Genomic DNA, 14,308 nt, shown 5'->3' on the forward strand with positions numbered 1-14,308 from the left:
GAAATCTTCCTTTTTACCATTAGACTGATAGTCATTCTTGAATACAACCTCTGTTTCCTTGCTCCATAACCCTTAAGAGAAGTAAGTAAAGGACAATAGGTAAGGCTTCTTGAATATAATAAAAAAGCAGCATGCAGCCTCTAAAATGAAATTTGAAAACAGAACTCAAATACAAAGAACATGATTTGCCATCCTAGGCTTTCCTTACTGTTTCACTCAAGAACATTTTAGAAAAGAGAGGTACTTGATTTCCCTGCCTTTTTTTCCTCTGTACCTTAGTATCAAATTTCTCTTCCCTTTTATCCAATACAGTGGGTACCTAAGCAATGTAATTTATAAGTAGTTCAAAATGTGAAATAGCAGTACTTGAGATGATGAGCTATCATTTCTACAGAGCAGAATGATAATTTTGGAAGGACCAGGAGGTTGGGTATGTATTCTAATTAACACTGATGTACCTCGGTCCTAAAGATTAAATTCCCAAATGAATAACTGCTACCTTTCTACACACAGGTCTAACCAAATTATTCTCATTAAAACAATTAAAAAAATTTATAAGCTTCAGCCTGTGTCAAGGTATTGAAGGCTTTCCAAAACTGATTAAAAATATTATATGAGGTATTGAACTGCATTAAAAATCAACCTTTTTCATGTATTGAAAAGTAATGGTCTATAATTTGTATTCAACTGATTTTATTTCCAGTGGATAATAATTGTACTGCAGCCAATTCTGTGCCCTGTTTCTCTGAAAACCTCATGGGATGCACACAGGAGGAGTATGTATCCTGCTGAAGACACACACATTTTGTATAACACTTTTTATTCTCCAGTCCTCACAGGGAGGCTTAACTTTGTTTCATTATGTATTAATTTTTCCACTGAAGGTTCTTACAAACTGGTAAATACAAATGAAAGCGCAGAGCCATCACAGAATCATAAAATGGTTTGGTTTGGAAGGGACCTTAAAGATCATCTACATCTACAATCATGCCCCTTGGCATGGGTAGGGACTCCTTCCACTAGACCAGGTTCCTCAAAGCCCCATCCAACCTGGCCTTGAACACTTCAGGGATGGGTCATCCACAGCTTCTCTGGGCAACCTGTTCAAATGCCTCACCACTCTCACAGTAAAGAATTCCTTCCTTATATCTAATCTAATCCTACCCTCTTTCAACTTAAAGTCATCACCCCTTGTCCTATCACTACATGCCCTTGTACAAAGTCTCTCTCCAGCTCTCTTGTGGGCCCCTACTTTAGGCACTGGAAGATGCTAAAAGGTGTCCCCAGATCCTTCTCTTCTCCAAGCTGAACAGCCCCAACTCTCTCAGCCCATCTTCATACAGGAGATGTTCCAGCCCTGTGATCATGTCTGTGTCGCTTCTCTGGACTTGCTCCAACAGGTTCACGTCCTTCGTATGTTGGGGGCCCCAGAGCTGGACACAGTACTCCAGGTGGGCTCTTATAAAAGCAGAGTATAGAGGGAGTATTAGATATACTGATAGATTCTGGAAAGTACTATAAACTAAACATATGTGCACACAAACAGAGGACTCGGATGCATTAGTAAGTGGATTTGCAAATAGAAGATTTATAACAATATATTCTTGTTCCCTCATTTTCTCTGTGGATCTTGAAATTTCCCAGAGTCACATGGTGTTCAAATTAAAACTGAAACATCACACAGAAGTGGTCATGACTTCATGTGCCCCTACTCTGCAAGAGTTGGGGAAATGGTCATTTCTTTCCATTCACTACTTGATCAGGCTTAATAACTTCTCCCCCAGCCTCCTGCCCCTCCCCCCAAATTTTTCCTCCTTTTAGTCTGCTTCTCCTCCTTGCAACTTTTCTTCTTACAGCCTTCTGCAGCTCAGTTTTCAGTTCAGTTAGGTAGCTGCAGAATTTGTCTAGGCTAAGTTGAAAACCATAGGCTTTGGACCAGGGTATCAGTATGAACACATTTTAAGACCTGAAAGTAAAAAAAAAAACCTGTGTAATGATAAAATTAGACATGCAGACAGAAAGCAAAGGCTGAAGAGATGGGTTGACATCAACTTCAAGAAGTTCAACAAGGGAAAATGTAAGTGCCAGAATAGGGGAGGAATAACTTCAGCACCAGTACAAGCTGGAGGCTGACTGGCTGGGCATAAGCTTTTCAGCAAAGGACCTGGGGGTTCTGGTGGACAACAAGGTGACCAGGAGCCAGCAACACCTCACAGTGCTGCCTACACCAACCCCTAGAGCACACTAACTGCCCTACCTAGACCATCACAGTCACATACCTTTTATTTTAGCAGACATAAAGCTTCATTTCACCATCAGCATTCCAGATACTCTACCCCCAAGCTCCCTGCCCCTCTCTTTCTTCCTATATTCTCCTGGCTGCTCTTGGGCAGCTTTCTGCCACTCTCATTCCTGTTTCCATGTAGCTTCCAGGTGCTGCTGTAGCCTACTTGTCAGCCTGCTTTCTCTCACAACCATCCTATATGGCATCACTGCTCTTCCCACAGCCACTAAGGATACAAGGTCTTTCCTGGTCAACACCTTTAACCTCATCCTGAAGAACAGAAGCCTCATCTTGCCTGCAAATATTCACAGGATCATGACAGCTTTTGTGCTGAAAGCAGCTTAAAACTTCTATCCCTAATAGGGGATGGTGAACATTTGATGTAAAAGAAGAAAATTTATGAGTTTAAAAGCAGAAATTTAAGAGGATGATGGATGAGGCAACACCAACTGAAAAAAACTTTTCAGCTTTGGTCAGTGTATAAGTCAGCAGTGCCCTGGCAGCCAGGAGGGCCAACCGTGTGCTGGGGGGGGCATCAGGCAAAGCATCACCAGCCAAGTGAGGGAGGGGATTGTTCCAGCTCTGCTCTGCACTGGTGAGGCCTCACCTTGAATATTGTGGCAGTTTTGGGAACCACAACATAAGACATTAAGCTATTAGAGAGTGTTCAAAGGAGGGAAATCAAGATGGTGAAGGGCCTCGAGGGGAAGCCATATGAGGAGCGGCTGAGGTCACTTGGTCTGTTCATGCTGGAGAAGAAGAGACTGAGGGGAGACATCACAGCCTACAACCTCCTCATGAGGGGATAAGGGGGGGCAGACACTGATCTCTTCTCTGTGGTAGCCAATGACAGGACCCAAGGGGAATGGCCTGAAGTTGTGTCATGGGAGATTTATGCTGGATATTAGAAAAAGGGTGTCTCTGTGCTGGAACAGGCTCCAGGGAACTGGTCACAGCACCAAGCCTGACAGAGTTCAAGATGTGTTTGATGATACTCTCAGGCATATGGTGTGACTCTTGAGAATAGTCCTGTGCAGGGCTAAGAGTTGGATTCAGTGATCCTTTTGAGTCCCCTCCATCTCGGCATATTCTGTGATATTCTGAGAACATTTCTCCCTGTAGCAATACCAGTGGGTTATCAATTTCAACTTGTGCCACTTGGGATGGAAAAAGTTAGAACATCAGGGTAAGGGAAAAAAAGCTGGCAAGTTTTATCACTAGAACTCTCAGCTCTCTCAACATTGTCTTATACTGATCTTGCAGATCAAAATGTTGTTTTTCATTAGCTCCAGTTTCAAACCACAACACCTCTAGTACCTACTATTTTTCTTCTTAGTAATTTGTCCATCATTTTTCATAATATTTATTTTTAACCTACCATACAATGGCTTTTGCCCACCTCCTTCAAATTCTGTTAAATAATTATTTTATGTTATCAAATACTGGTTTATTATTACTGCACCATATAAAATCTGTGAGAAGTCGGTGAATGCTTTAGTGATTACTCTGCAGTCCACTCTCTCCTACCATAATCTACATTGCCCTCAGTATCTAAACAAGTTAGTTTAAAGCCATCTCAAATATGTCTACATGTCTAGAAACTGCAGTATAAACTTACTATTACACATCAGCATGGATTACATACAACAAATGAAATCTTTCTTTCCTGAGGTTGGTGAATTTGGAATGCAAACGGTAAACCCTGAATTTCTGACAAAAAAATGATTGCCTATCAAAACTACTTTCCAAACTAGTCCTTAGAGCATTGCATACATGTAAAGGGGGAAAATGTGAAAGAGCCAGATAATTGCCACAGGCATCCTTAATTCTAACAATACTTCCCACTTGCAGATAGAAGCACAAGTCTGAAAGAGGCAATAATAGCTAAATGGATATTAGTATCTGCAATTACCTGATCTATCTGCACAATTACAGCAGTTTGTGAATGCTAAATTTGTGTATGAAATCTGGCTTAGGAGGCTAAACAGCCCCTTTTTCAGGAACAACATATCACCTATGTGTTGTTTGGAACTGATGGAATTTTCACTTATAGAAAAACCACAGAAGTAATTGCTTCCAGAGAGATTTCTCTCCCAAAGCAAACCAAAGGGGGAATACAAGACTCAGCTCCATTTCTGAAAAATGGGCATTAAGAGGCCAGAGAACTCTTCCAAAAATTAGATTTTCCTCTCCTTTAACAATGCCAGAATCAAAACTTAAGACTAAAAACATATCAAGACACACCACAGCTGTCAAATAAGAGTAAACAATCATTGTCTCTTCTCTGAGAAAGTCACAGTGATTCAGTCAAATAGTCTTTTAGTCCTATAAATACTATAAATTTTTTAAGTCATGGGAGCACTACCAATTTGCATAAGAGGATGATGAGACCATCTTTGAATTGGCATACAGGCCTCTGAATACACCCCTGAAAAGAAAAAATCACCCTTTATTCTGCCAAAATCAGTCATTTCCTCCCCATCCAAAAAGACCAAACAGAAAACAACAGTTGAAGTGATAAAGCAAAATGTCCTACTGGCATAAAATGAATGTGAAATAAATTAATGTAAATCAGAAATATTTTATATTTACTGCTGATAACAGAAGTTTTGTCTAGAAGCTTTTTCAGACACTGTCTCATAGCATGGTCAGGTGTATTGGGTCAACCCACTACACTGGGTTTCTACAGATGGCGATTCCTTAAGAACTAAATCTCAGTCTTCTCAGAGACTGGACTGAAACATAAACTATGAACTAAAAGGAGAGTCTCCTTGCTGTAGTCTCATCTATTCCACAAATTTCATAACGTTTTTCACAAATTTCATGTTGTGTAAGTAATTTATTTAGACTGTGAAACTACTTTGACATCAAGGATGGCAGAACTACTGATCACATGCATGTCATTTCATCCTTGCCACAGAGAAAAAAAGTCAATGAACAGTAAGAAGCAATACACCTGCCTAGAAAAAAAAAATCCAGACTTCATATGTGGACACTCAGAAAAAAATCAGTGAAATAATACACACTACTAGAAAATGTGCCTTTGTAGGAAGCGTTACGGTCCTGAAGACAGCGAGCATTTCACTGTTGAGATACATTCAAATTACTGTGAGGTTTCTATTTGCAATTTACTATGTCAATGTTACCAAAAAATTTTCAACATGCAAACTAATATGTTAAAAACGTGTAAAAGAAACAGGTGCAATAAGGCATCATCCATCCATCTACAAGGGTATGTCATAAGAAATATAAAACCACTTACTTCTTCTTGCTTAGGAATGCTGAACTTGGCTATCTTTGACTTGGGCCTGGTCGAATCAGGCTTGTTGGAAGGCACTCCCCTATATGATTTGGTCGTCTCTGCTGGTAACTTCAGCTTTGGAGACTCATCAGGAGCCTGGTCTTGACCATCCATCGGCCTTACATAAGCTGTTGGTTTCTGCTGACCCAAGCTGGGCTTCGAAGCAAGAGAGGGTGGGAAGTTTTGGACGCAGTGCCCACCACCATGCTTTGCTGGCCTCTCTTGTGCTTGAGTTCCTCCTTCCGAGCTACAACTGAGCTTTGCTGGCTGCTGCACTCTACTGATGTTGTCTCCTAAAGTGGCCCTCAGTGAGCTTTGCTGGGCAGTACTGGAGGAAGAGGAGGAGGAGGAAGAGGAGGAGGAGGAGGAGGAGGAGGAACATGAGGAAGAGGAGGAGGAGGAAGAGGTGGGACTCGATGCATAGCGTTTTAGTTTCTCCAGATTGGATTTTTGGTTCGCCAACTTGAAGTCACCCTTGTGTGACTCCAGCGACCGGTGTCCGTGTTTGCTCACTCTCTGCTGGCCATCTGAAGTGGCATTATGCCCAGTCTTCTGCCAGCCCATCGTGGTACTTTTGCTCTGCTGGGCAGCTAAGGATGCTGGTTTGGAAGAAGTAGTGGTGGAAATGGGAGGAGGAGGTGGCAGTCTTGAGTCTGCAATAAAATGTTCATCAGGCTTGGGGAGAGACGTCTGAGGAACCCCAGGTTTTGGAACCCCAACGAGATGGCTCTGGTTTGATCGGTCAGTTAACAAGTCTTTCATTTCATCATAGTTGCCCAACGTATTCTGGATGCGATTGGAAAGCTCATCCCCCTTGTTAGTCTGAAAAACAAAAATTGAGTGTTCTGCAACAGTCAACGTAAGAAAAACAAAGTTCCCTGCATGCTTCTGCTGAAATCCTTACTGAAGTAGTACTGCCTTATTCAACAGCAGTGTTGAGGGATGAAATTGAAAATCCTTATTGTCTCTGAAGACACTTGTCAACATCTTAAATCTACCCTGAACTGGAAAAGCTATAAAGGGCCTTAGAGTATATAAAAAAAGAAATCTATCACTGATATCATGCTGTACTTAAAGTATATTACCTGGAAACTGGAAAATTTATTATTGCACCTACACAGAATGGTTTGGATTAAATCTGACCATGATAAAACTTTTCCTATAGCTCAATGAGAGCTCTCCTTCAGCCATGAATGAAAACACTGCATTCCCTATTTCCTTCTCTGCCTGCCTAAGTTTTCATAACCATGTGGGAAGCCACACAACATCCCATGCAAGCACTGAACAAATTCATCAATCTAAGCCAGCCAAATGCTCTAAGGTGACTTGAAAACACTTTGTGGGAAATGAGAAAAGTGCAGATGATTATGTCCCTTCTTTAAAAATGCTCTGACAGGATCCTCATTCTGGGGAACTCTCCTCTTTTAAAAAAAAGACGAACAGAACCCCCGCCAAGTCTTTCACATTGCTCAGTGTTTGCTGTGAGTAGCAGAGGGAACACAGACACTCTTCCTACACTTTAAGATTAATTATTGTCTTAAAAACAACCCATTTACTTCCTGACTGAAAAGGCAGAAGCTTTGCAAAGAAATAAAACAAGCAAATAAAACATACTGGAAAAGATTGAAGACTCCTGCTTTAAAAAGCCACTGTAAGCAAAAGGGTGTATCATTAGCATTTATGCAGTAGGGATTTTTCTGAACCCTGCCAAGATTCAGGCATGTGATGTCTTTTGCTTTACATTTTCAGAGGAAGACAGTAATGAGGCAGTGCAATTCTCCTTTCTCTCTTCTAGACATGGGGTCTGAATGGGAAAATTCCTATTGGTTTCAGAAGGCCAAGCTTTCATCTCAAGACTCTCTGTTTTAGAGGAAAACAGAAAGAAGAAAGAAGGTAGAAGAAAGGGATTGAAGAAGATCCCCTTAAAGTTATGTTAAAAAATATGAACGATGTAGCAACCACATTAGTTACTCTAGAAAACTGGGGTATGTAAGGAAAGGTATGTAAGGGTTCCAAATCCAATGTGGAACAATTTTTTCTTTAGGGTTTCCTAGTAGGAAAGCTAAACCCAAGCAAAAATGCCCCGCACATGAGTGCTGTGATTGCCTAATGCAAATTTTCAGAGGACTACAGTGGAAGCATTCTTAAGTCAAATGATAAAAGCAGTCCTGTTTTGCTTGAAATTTTTGCCCTCAAATTTCAAGGACACTACCTTGTAACTATGTAAAATATATTCCAGCTATCTTTCTGATACGTATTTGTTACTATGCTAATAGAGCTGAATACATATCAACAATACATATTGAAGGAGAGTGGGAAGGGAAAAACTCAAAAGTGTTACATCCAAAACTTTGCTTTTCAAACTTGGAATAAGGTGGCTCAACCACCTACAGCCCGATCTTCCCTCTGCACATGCAGCTGCTATTGTCATAAAGACAACAACCTGCTATGGAGAGAACTGTGAAGCACTAACTCACAGACAGCAAGTGATTTAAAAAAGGGTGTTCCTTCACTTCACTGGAATCACATCAATATCCTAAAGAAGAGGAATCTATTAATGAGGCTTCAAAAGTAGGAAGCATCACGTACATCTGAAAAGAAGGAAGGTTGGAGATACACTCACATGGCTCTTAGAGTCCATAAAACAACTTCTACATGTCCTTAACCCGCAGAATTGTTTTCTAGAAGACATACGGAATTTTCCTTTTATCCAGTGGATCTCTTCTAGGTTTCCTGTGGATTCTCCACCTTGTGCAGATTCCTTGTAGAAAAATATTTTTCCAGCTTCCCTCTATGGAGGGAGATCTGTCCTTGGGCCTGCACTCAGCCTGATTCAGCCAGTATGTGTATGAAGTTTGTTTTCCTGCCAGAGCATGGCAACAAGGACCACCAAATGGAATGGGGCCCTTGGCACCCACAAGTCTCCTACAGCATGGACAGCTTGTGAGGGCAGTTCTTCACCCTGATGGCACTAGCTCCAGGAGCATAAAAGAATTTGTGTGCAAATTTTGCCCCTGGGAAATCCAACTTCCCTAAAAGAAGGTTTATTTTTTTCTAATGGCTGCTATTTGGATGGGAAGGAAATAAAAGCCTAATTACAGATTATCTGTAGACTATCACTAGCTCAGAAAAGTCATCAGGTTGTCTTTTATATGGATGTGATGTGAAGGTCACACATACACATCTTGTATTGAGAGATCCCAGATAACCACAAGAATAATTGCAGCAAACTGGTATCACAGCATGTGCTGACAACTGGTCTGTGTTTATTCCTTCAGGACACACTGGGGATAGCTTGAGGTGAGATTTTTTTTTGAGCTGATCTCATAAAGAATAATTCACCTACATCCTCTTGGGAACATGATGGGATCTGAGGTAACTTGTCCTACTATTTGCTCTGAAATATTGCTGGTCTCATGTAAGCATTCACATAGGGAAAACATGGTCACAAAATGAGTAACTAGGAAAAGCATTTTGTCCAAACATGTCTAACTTGGAGTGTTCTGATATTCTTCTGCAATGTAAGATGAATCCATGCATTTGTAGATGGCAACATCCAACACTTCAAAAATAAACCTGATGGCTGCACAGAAGGCCATTTTTCTTCATTAAAAATACTTACATGGTTAATGGGGCAAGATATTCTGTCCAGAAAACATCCAGAACGAATTTCCTATTTTTTATGCCCCCCTCTAAAAGAGATTTTAGGTAAATGATACTGGATTTCCTGTAATCCTTCATAAAGGGTTGCTATGGATACTTTGAACAGGATAAGGGGCAACTCGAAGAGTTGGGATTTTTGAGAAAATTCGATGTTACAGTAGTAGTGATACATGTCAAGGTGAGAGAGGACATAAGATTTAAGAGATTTCCAGTCTGCCTTTGATTTTCAGATATGGCCTTCCGAATGGCATATCCTTTGGCTTTAACTCATGTTTCTCTAGCTGTGCAGAGGAATACTGAATTTGATCAGAGCTTGCAGTGAATGTCTGCTATAATTTCATTCTCCTTTGGAAACACCTAAAAGGTGAACATCTTTAAAGGCACTAAGAATGGGTTTCAGTTTTGCTTTTAAGGAAAGGTTTCCTCTTTTGCAGTTAGCCTCTTTCCACAATAAGGTCAAAATGCCAAAGCCACAGCTCTTTCCCCAGATGCTTGGATGAGTTCAGACAGCCCAATGGTCCACTGCCAGTGTATACATGACATTCAGAGAATGCCACTGATGAAGTTTTGATGTCTAATACTATCAGAATGACTGGTTGCCCCAAGCAACTGTGATTGTAACACCAACAGAGCTGTGAGTTATACTGCTGCCCTGGGCTTTGCCTTTCGCCATGTTTCCTGGACAAAGTTATCTGTAGGATGTATTTCTGCAGCACCTTCTTTACACGACTGTCCAAAAGAGGGACATAGTGTTTAAAGATAAGAAGCAGGGATGGAGCCATTATTCTGATCACCCCATAGGATACCCGCTCAGTATCCTCTCTGCTTCGAGACTTAGCAATGATTTTTCAGTCATTCCTATTAGAGTTGATGGAATTAAACTGTGGTTGCATAGAGGTGCCTTCAGACTTCCTAATTCAGAAACTCTTGGTGTGCCCATGACACATCACCCCTGTGTCATGATACTCAGTACACTGGCCCAGAGGTAATAATCCAAGTGCACAAAATATTCCAATATACCACTTTTATAAGTAATTTGAGCTTCAGTATTACCTACCTGAGGCACCACAGACGAAACAGTAATGGGGACCCAGCAAAAGGCCAGGTCCTTTTTCTGAGTGGTCTGTGTAACTGGACCTACCAAATGGAAAATCATTAGGTCTTCACTGAAACGGAGCCCTCAAGAAATGCCTAGTCACAGCTCACATGCTTTTCAGGCTCTGTTCCATGGATTAGCCCCTGACTGGTCTCAAGTAGACTTCTTCAAGTAGATCCTTGAGGAGTTCAAGACATTTGCCATGGTTTCTAAATGTATTTTTAATGAATCTAAAATTTGGGCAGCTGGATGTCAGCTTCAAGGCAGACAGAGCTGCGTTCCATCAAGGGACATGGTTTGAAAGTGGTAGATCTTTCTCTTTTTTTAGGGACTAAATACAATCAACGATCTGGAAGAAGAGCAAGCTAAAAGCTGACCCTGGAGCACAAGCAGAAAAATGGAAGCATGGAAGTCAAGCACAGAAGCCAAGTGCCAGGTCCCAAATAGGTCTCATGGAAAGAAGAATTAATGCACCAATCAAGGACAAGTGATGCTGCATGGAGGGAAAGACTTCTCAACGTAGTGGTTTTAACAGTAACTTGGACACTACTGGAAAGGCACAGCATACAGTACATGATGATGCTTTGATGCGTGCAATCAAAGTCACTGGTTTAACTGGGGGAGAGGAGCAGCCTCTGTGGGATACTGCTCTCTGGTCCTATTCACAAGGGCTCCATTTTCAGCCTCCTGTAAAGCACAGAAGATCCTGCTTGACCCTTCTAACAGGGAGTGATGAAGGACAGTTGTGCCTCATCAAACTACTGTTACTGTGGGAAGCAAAACAGGGAGCTGAGACTTCTAGGCTACTTCTGCCTTTTGTGAGGGCAAAACACGTATAGCAGACAAATTTTCTTGGTAATGCTTATACAAAAAAGAAAAAAGCAAACACCAATATATTTCACTGCATTAACCTTGGTCCCAGCATAACGCTTGCTGTACTGCTTGACCTTCACCTACTATTCTTACACAATTGTTTTCTTCTAAGTGTTGCAAAAACTGGGCACCGTCACCTTCACCTCCTAGCTTTAATTCCATCTCAAATAGAATAGTTCTAGTTTATTTCACTCTTGCTGCTGAATACTATAAGAAGCTCTATACATATGCATATATATATATAAAATATGATTCTCATATGGAGCCCCTGGTGGTCTAGGGGGTAAAGGCGCCGCGCTATCACCGCGGAGACCCGGGTTCGATTCCCGGTCAGGGCCACTCCCGGGTAGGTGGGGCTCGTTAGCCCTTAAAGGCAACCCACCTACGTCCTAAGGACCTCGCTGCCACCGTCCAAGCTCGCTTGGCCCCGGCAGATGAACCTTAGGATTAAAGGGTGGGCTCAGTTCCGCGCACACTGTGTCTCACCTAAAAAATCCAATGCGCAGGCTGGAAGGTGGAAAGACCTTCCCCGGATCTTCGCTCGCGAAGACTGGCCATTATTATTATGATTCTCATGCATATTCTCTGGGAATTTGGTTAGGCTAACACTTGTGGGAAGATACTGACACCTGGACAATGCCTTCTGCAGACTACATTTTTGAACTGTGGAATAAATAAATTAAAAAAGAGTCATACAGCTGGGAAGCATCTACCTTGTACGGTTCACTGAAGAGGGAATAGCTCGTGTTAAACGTGCCATCCTCCTGCTGGGCTTCCTGATTTCTCCTTTCCCATTCTTTCCTTCGCAACACATTTCTATCTGGCTCATAGACACTGCAACAAAAAAAAAAAAAAAAAAAAAAAAAAAAAGAGAAACAGTTTTTTAAGAGTTAAAAATTAGACAGCAACATATAAACCAGTGTGCACTTAAAAGTTAAAAACTTTTACAGACAGATGGCAAAAATAAGCACAAACATGAATCAGATGAATGCCAGTCAAGTAGGCTGGGGAGGCTCAGGTCTCTGGGAATGCTGGTGCTTTCTTCGCATAGAGAATAGATAATTAAATTCTTACAGAAATATAAGAAAGAAATCACAGGGCAGGATCTAGTCTGTGCAGAACTTCTCTGCTTGAAATGTGATAAAGGAAATATCTAAGCAGCTTTGACAAAGACTGAAAGTACTCTTAAGGCAGATGGTAATTACAGCTATGAGTAAATAGAAATTATGAACATATTTCCACTTGTGACATACCCTCTGAGTGTTGTATGAGAATGCTCCTTTTTTTCACATGGATGTGTTTCTGTAGTGATTCTTTCATTAACTAGCTCCCTAAAGAGCTGTTAAAACTATATGCTGTAGTGGTTTCTACAGTTAGGTAGCTTCTTCTGATCTCTGTTAATCAGCCAAGTCGTGAAACTACTACTGAAACAATTCCTCTTTCTGATGGATTTGACACTACCACAACTTCGGAACATGAATAAATGAATACTGGCATGACAGTGTATGTATGGCTGGTGGAGTGTAGCTGGAGAGAGAATAAAATCACTACATTACACAAAAGAATTAATTTTTTTAAATTAACTACTTTGGCTCCAATACAGACATTCAGAATAATTTTTTTCTCCCCCCTACCCCCCGAATTCTAGTTTAATGCATGACAACATAAACCAGAGAAGCCACACGGGTTTACACACTTTAGTCTGTTTTATTCTCCCCACAAAGAAAACCAATGTGTCTAACAAAGTTTATGTGTTATTTCAGGACAAAGTGCCAAGTATGCTGATTGCCTGTTTCGCTTAGCTCAGCTAATGCTTTTCTTCTGGCACTGTAAATCTGTAAAGCAGGAATATATATTAATGTCATGGAAGTGCACAATGTGTTAATAAGAAAAACATCGTCTTGCTAACCAACTTCCCAGTTAGTAAAACATATGTTGCATAGGCTACCCACGTGATGCTACCTAGCATGCCTAAGGCAAGGCAGCCAAAAGGCCAACAGTGATCTGACTCTAATTCAAGACTTGAGGGAGCTGAAAATACACAGGATATGTTAGGCACCATTAGTGTTTAAAAACAATGCCTCAGCAGACACCAAAGGAACAGAAAATCTTGTGTTTGCTTGTTAATGCTGCTAACTCAAACTGGACTGCACAGCTCCCTTCGGATGGGTCTGAGGGCAGATGCCAGGCTCTGAGTGGGGCTCTCAGACACAGGAGTTTATTGTAAAACACAGGGTTTCAGTATAGCAGGTTGGAGACAGCATCCACACACAAGTCTGTTTATTCCACTTACAGGTGGTTGAGGGTTTTTCGGTTTTTTTACCATCTTTTTCATGAGCAATACATGTTATTCAGGCCAACACGCTCTCCTTGGAAAGCAGTGTATGAGGCTGCAATTGTAGGGGTGGAATTTTGGAAAATGCCTTCCTCCAGGAAGAAGGGGATAGCAAAGGCCTCCCCATGGGGTCCCTGTGCATGAGATCATCTGCTGCACATGCTGCCGGGGCCAGAGGCAGAGCAGTTGTCACTGACTGCTATGTGAGCACAGGTCTTCAGTTACTACATCCCACCACTGAGCATCCTCCCATCAGCTAAGTCAGTTAACAATCACCTCTGTGTCTAAAGCAGACTTTCTGCCATGCTGAATAGCTGTTGTTAGATTGGGTTTTTCTGGAGTTGCAGGGATCGGGTTATAACTTCATCCTCAGCTACATGACCCCATCTGGAATCTCTCCACTCTTTGAGATGCTTTGCATATGGACTTCAGCTTGCAGTCAAATAGATAATCGGTAGCTTCCCTGACATTAATTATAATACCGATATGTACTCAATTTCTAAGAAGTAAGCAAGTACAATATTCTTCCCTAGGCTTCATACAAATTTAAAAATGCACTGGTGTGATACTCCTGAAATGGAAGGACATTTTTATCCCTTTATTGGATGGAGACATACTTGATGAAGATGTACAAGTCACCAGGTCTCTGAACCCCCTTCTCAAATGAATTCACTGCTGGCAGTGCAACGCACAACCTGCAATAATTCAGAATGATTACGCAAATGGCAGAACTGTGTGACAATGCCTAACATGCCA

General features: G+C 41.4%; 1 protein-coding gene across 4 annotated transcripts in view; it reads right to left on the minus strand.

Moving 5' to 3' along the window:
• Positions 1-14,308, minus strand: part of AFF3 (ALF transcription elongation factor 3) — a 320,625-nt gene that overhangs the window by 258,975 nt on the left and 47,342 nt on the right. For all 4 annotated transcript variants that reach the window (XM_050331225.1, XM_050331226.1, XM_050331224.1 and 1 more), the window contains exons 2-3: positions 11,931-12,051; positions 5,547-6,407 (exon numbers count right to left, since the gene is read on the minus strand). In XM_050331225.1, coding sequence (XP_050187182.1) covers positions 5,547-6,407; positions 11,931-12,051 — 982 coding nt within the window. The remainder of the gene's footprint in view (positions 1-5,546; positions 6,408-11,930; positions 12,052-14,308) is intronic.

Source organism: Myiozetetes cayanensis, unplaced genomic scaffold, assembly GCF_022539395.1.
Source record: "Myiozetetes cayanensis isolate MyiCay16 unplaced genomic scaffold, myiCay2020 scf5-8, whole genome shotgun sequence".
Lineage (NCBI taxonomy): Eukaryota > Metazoa > Chordata > Aves > Passeriformes > Tyrannidae > Myiozetetes > Myiozetetes cayanensis.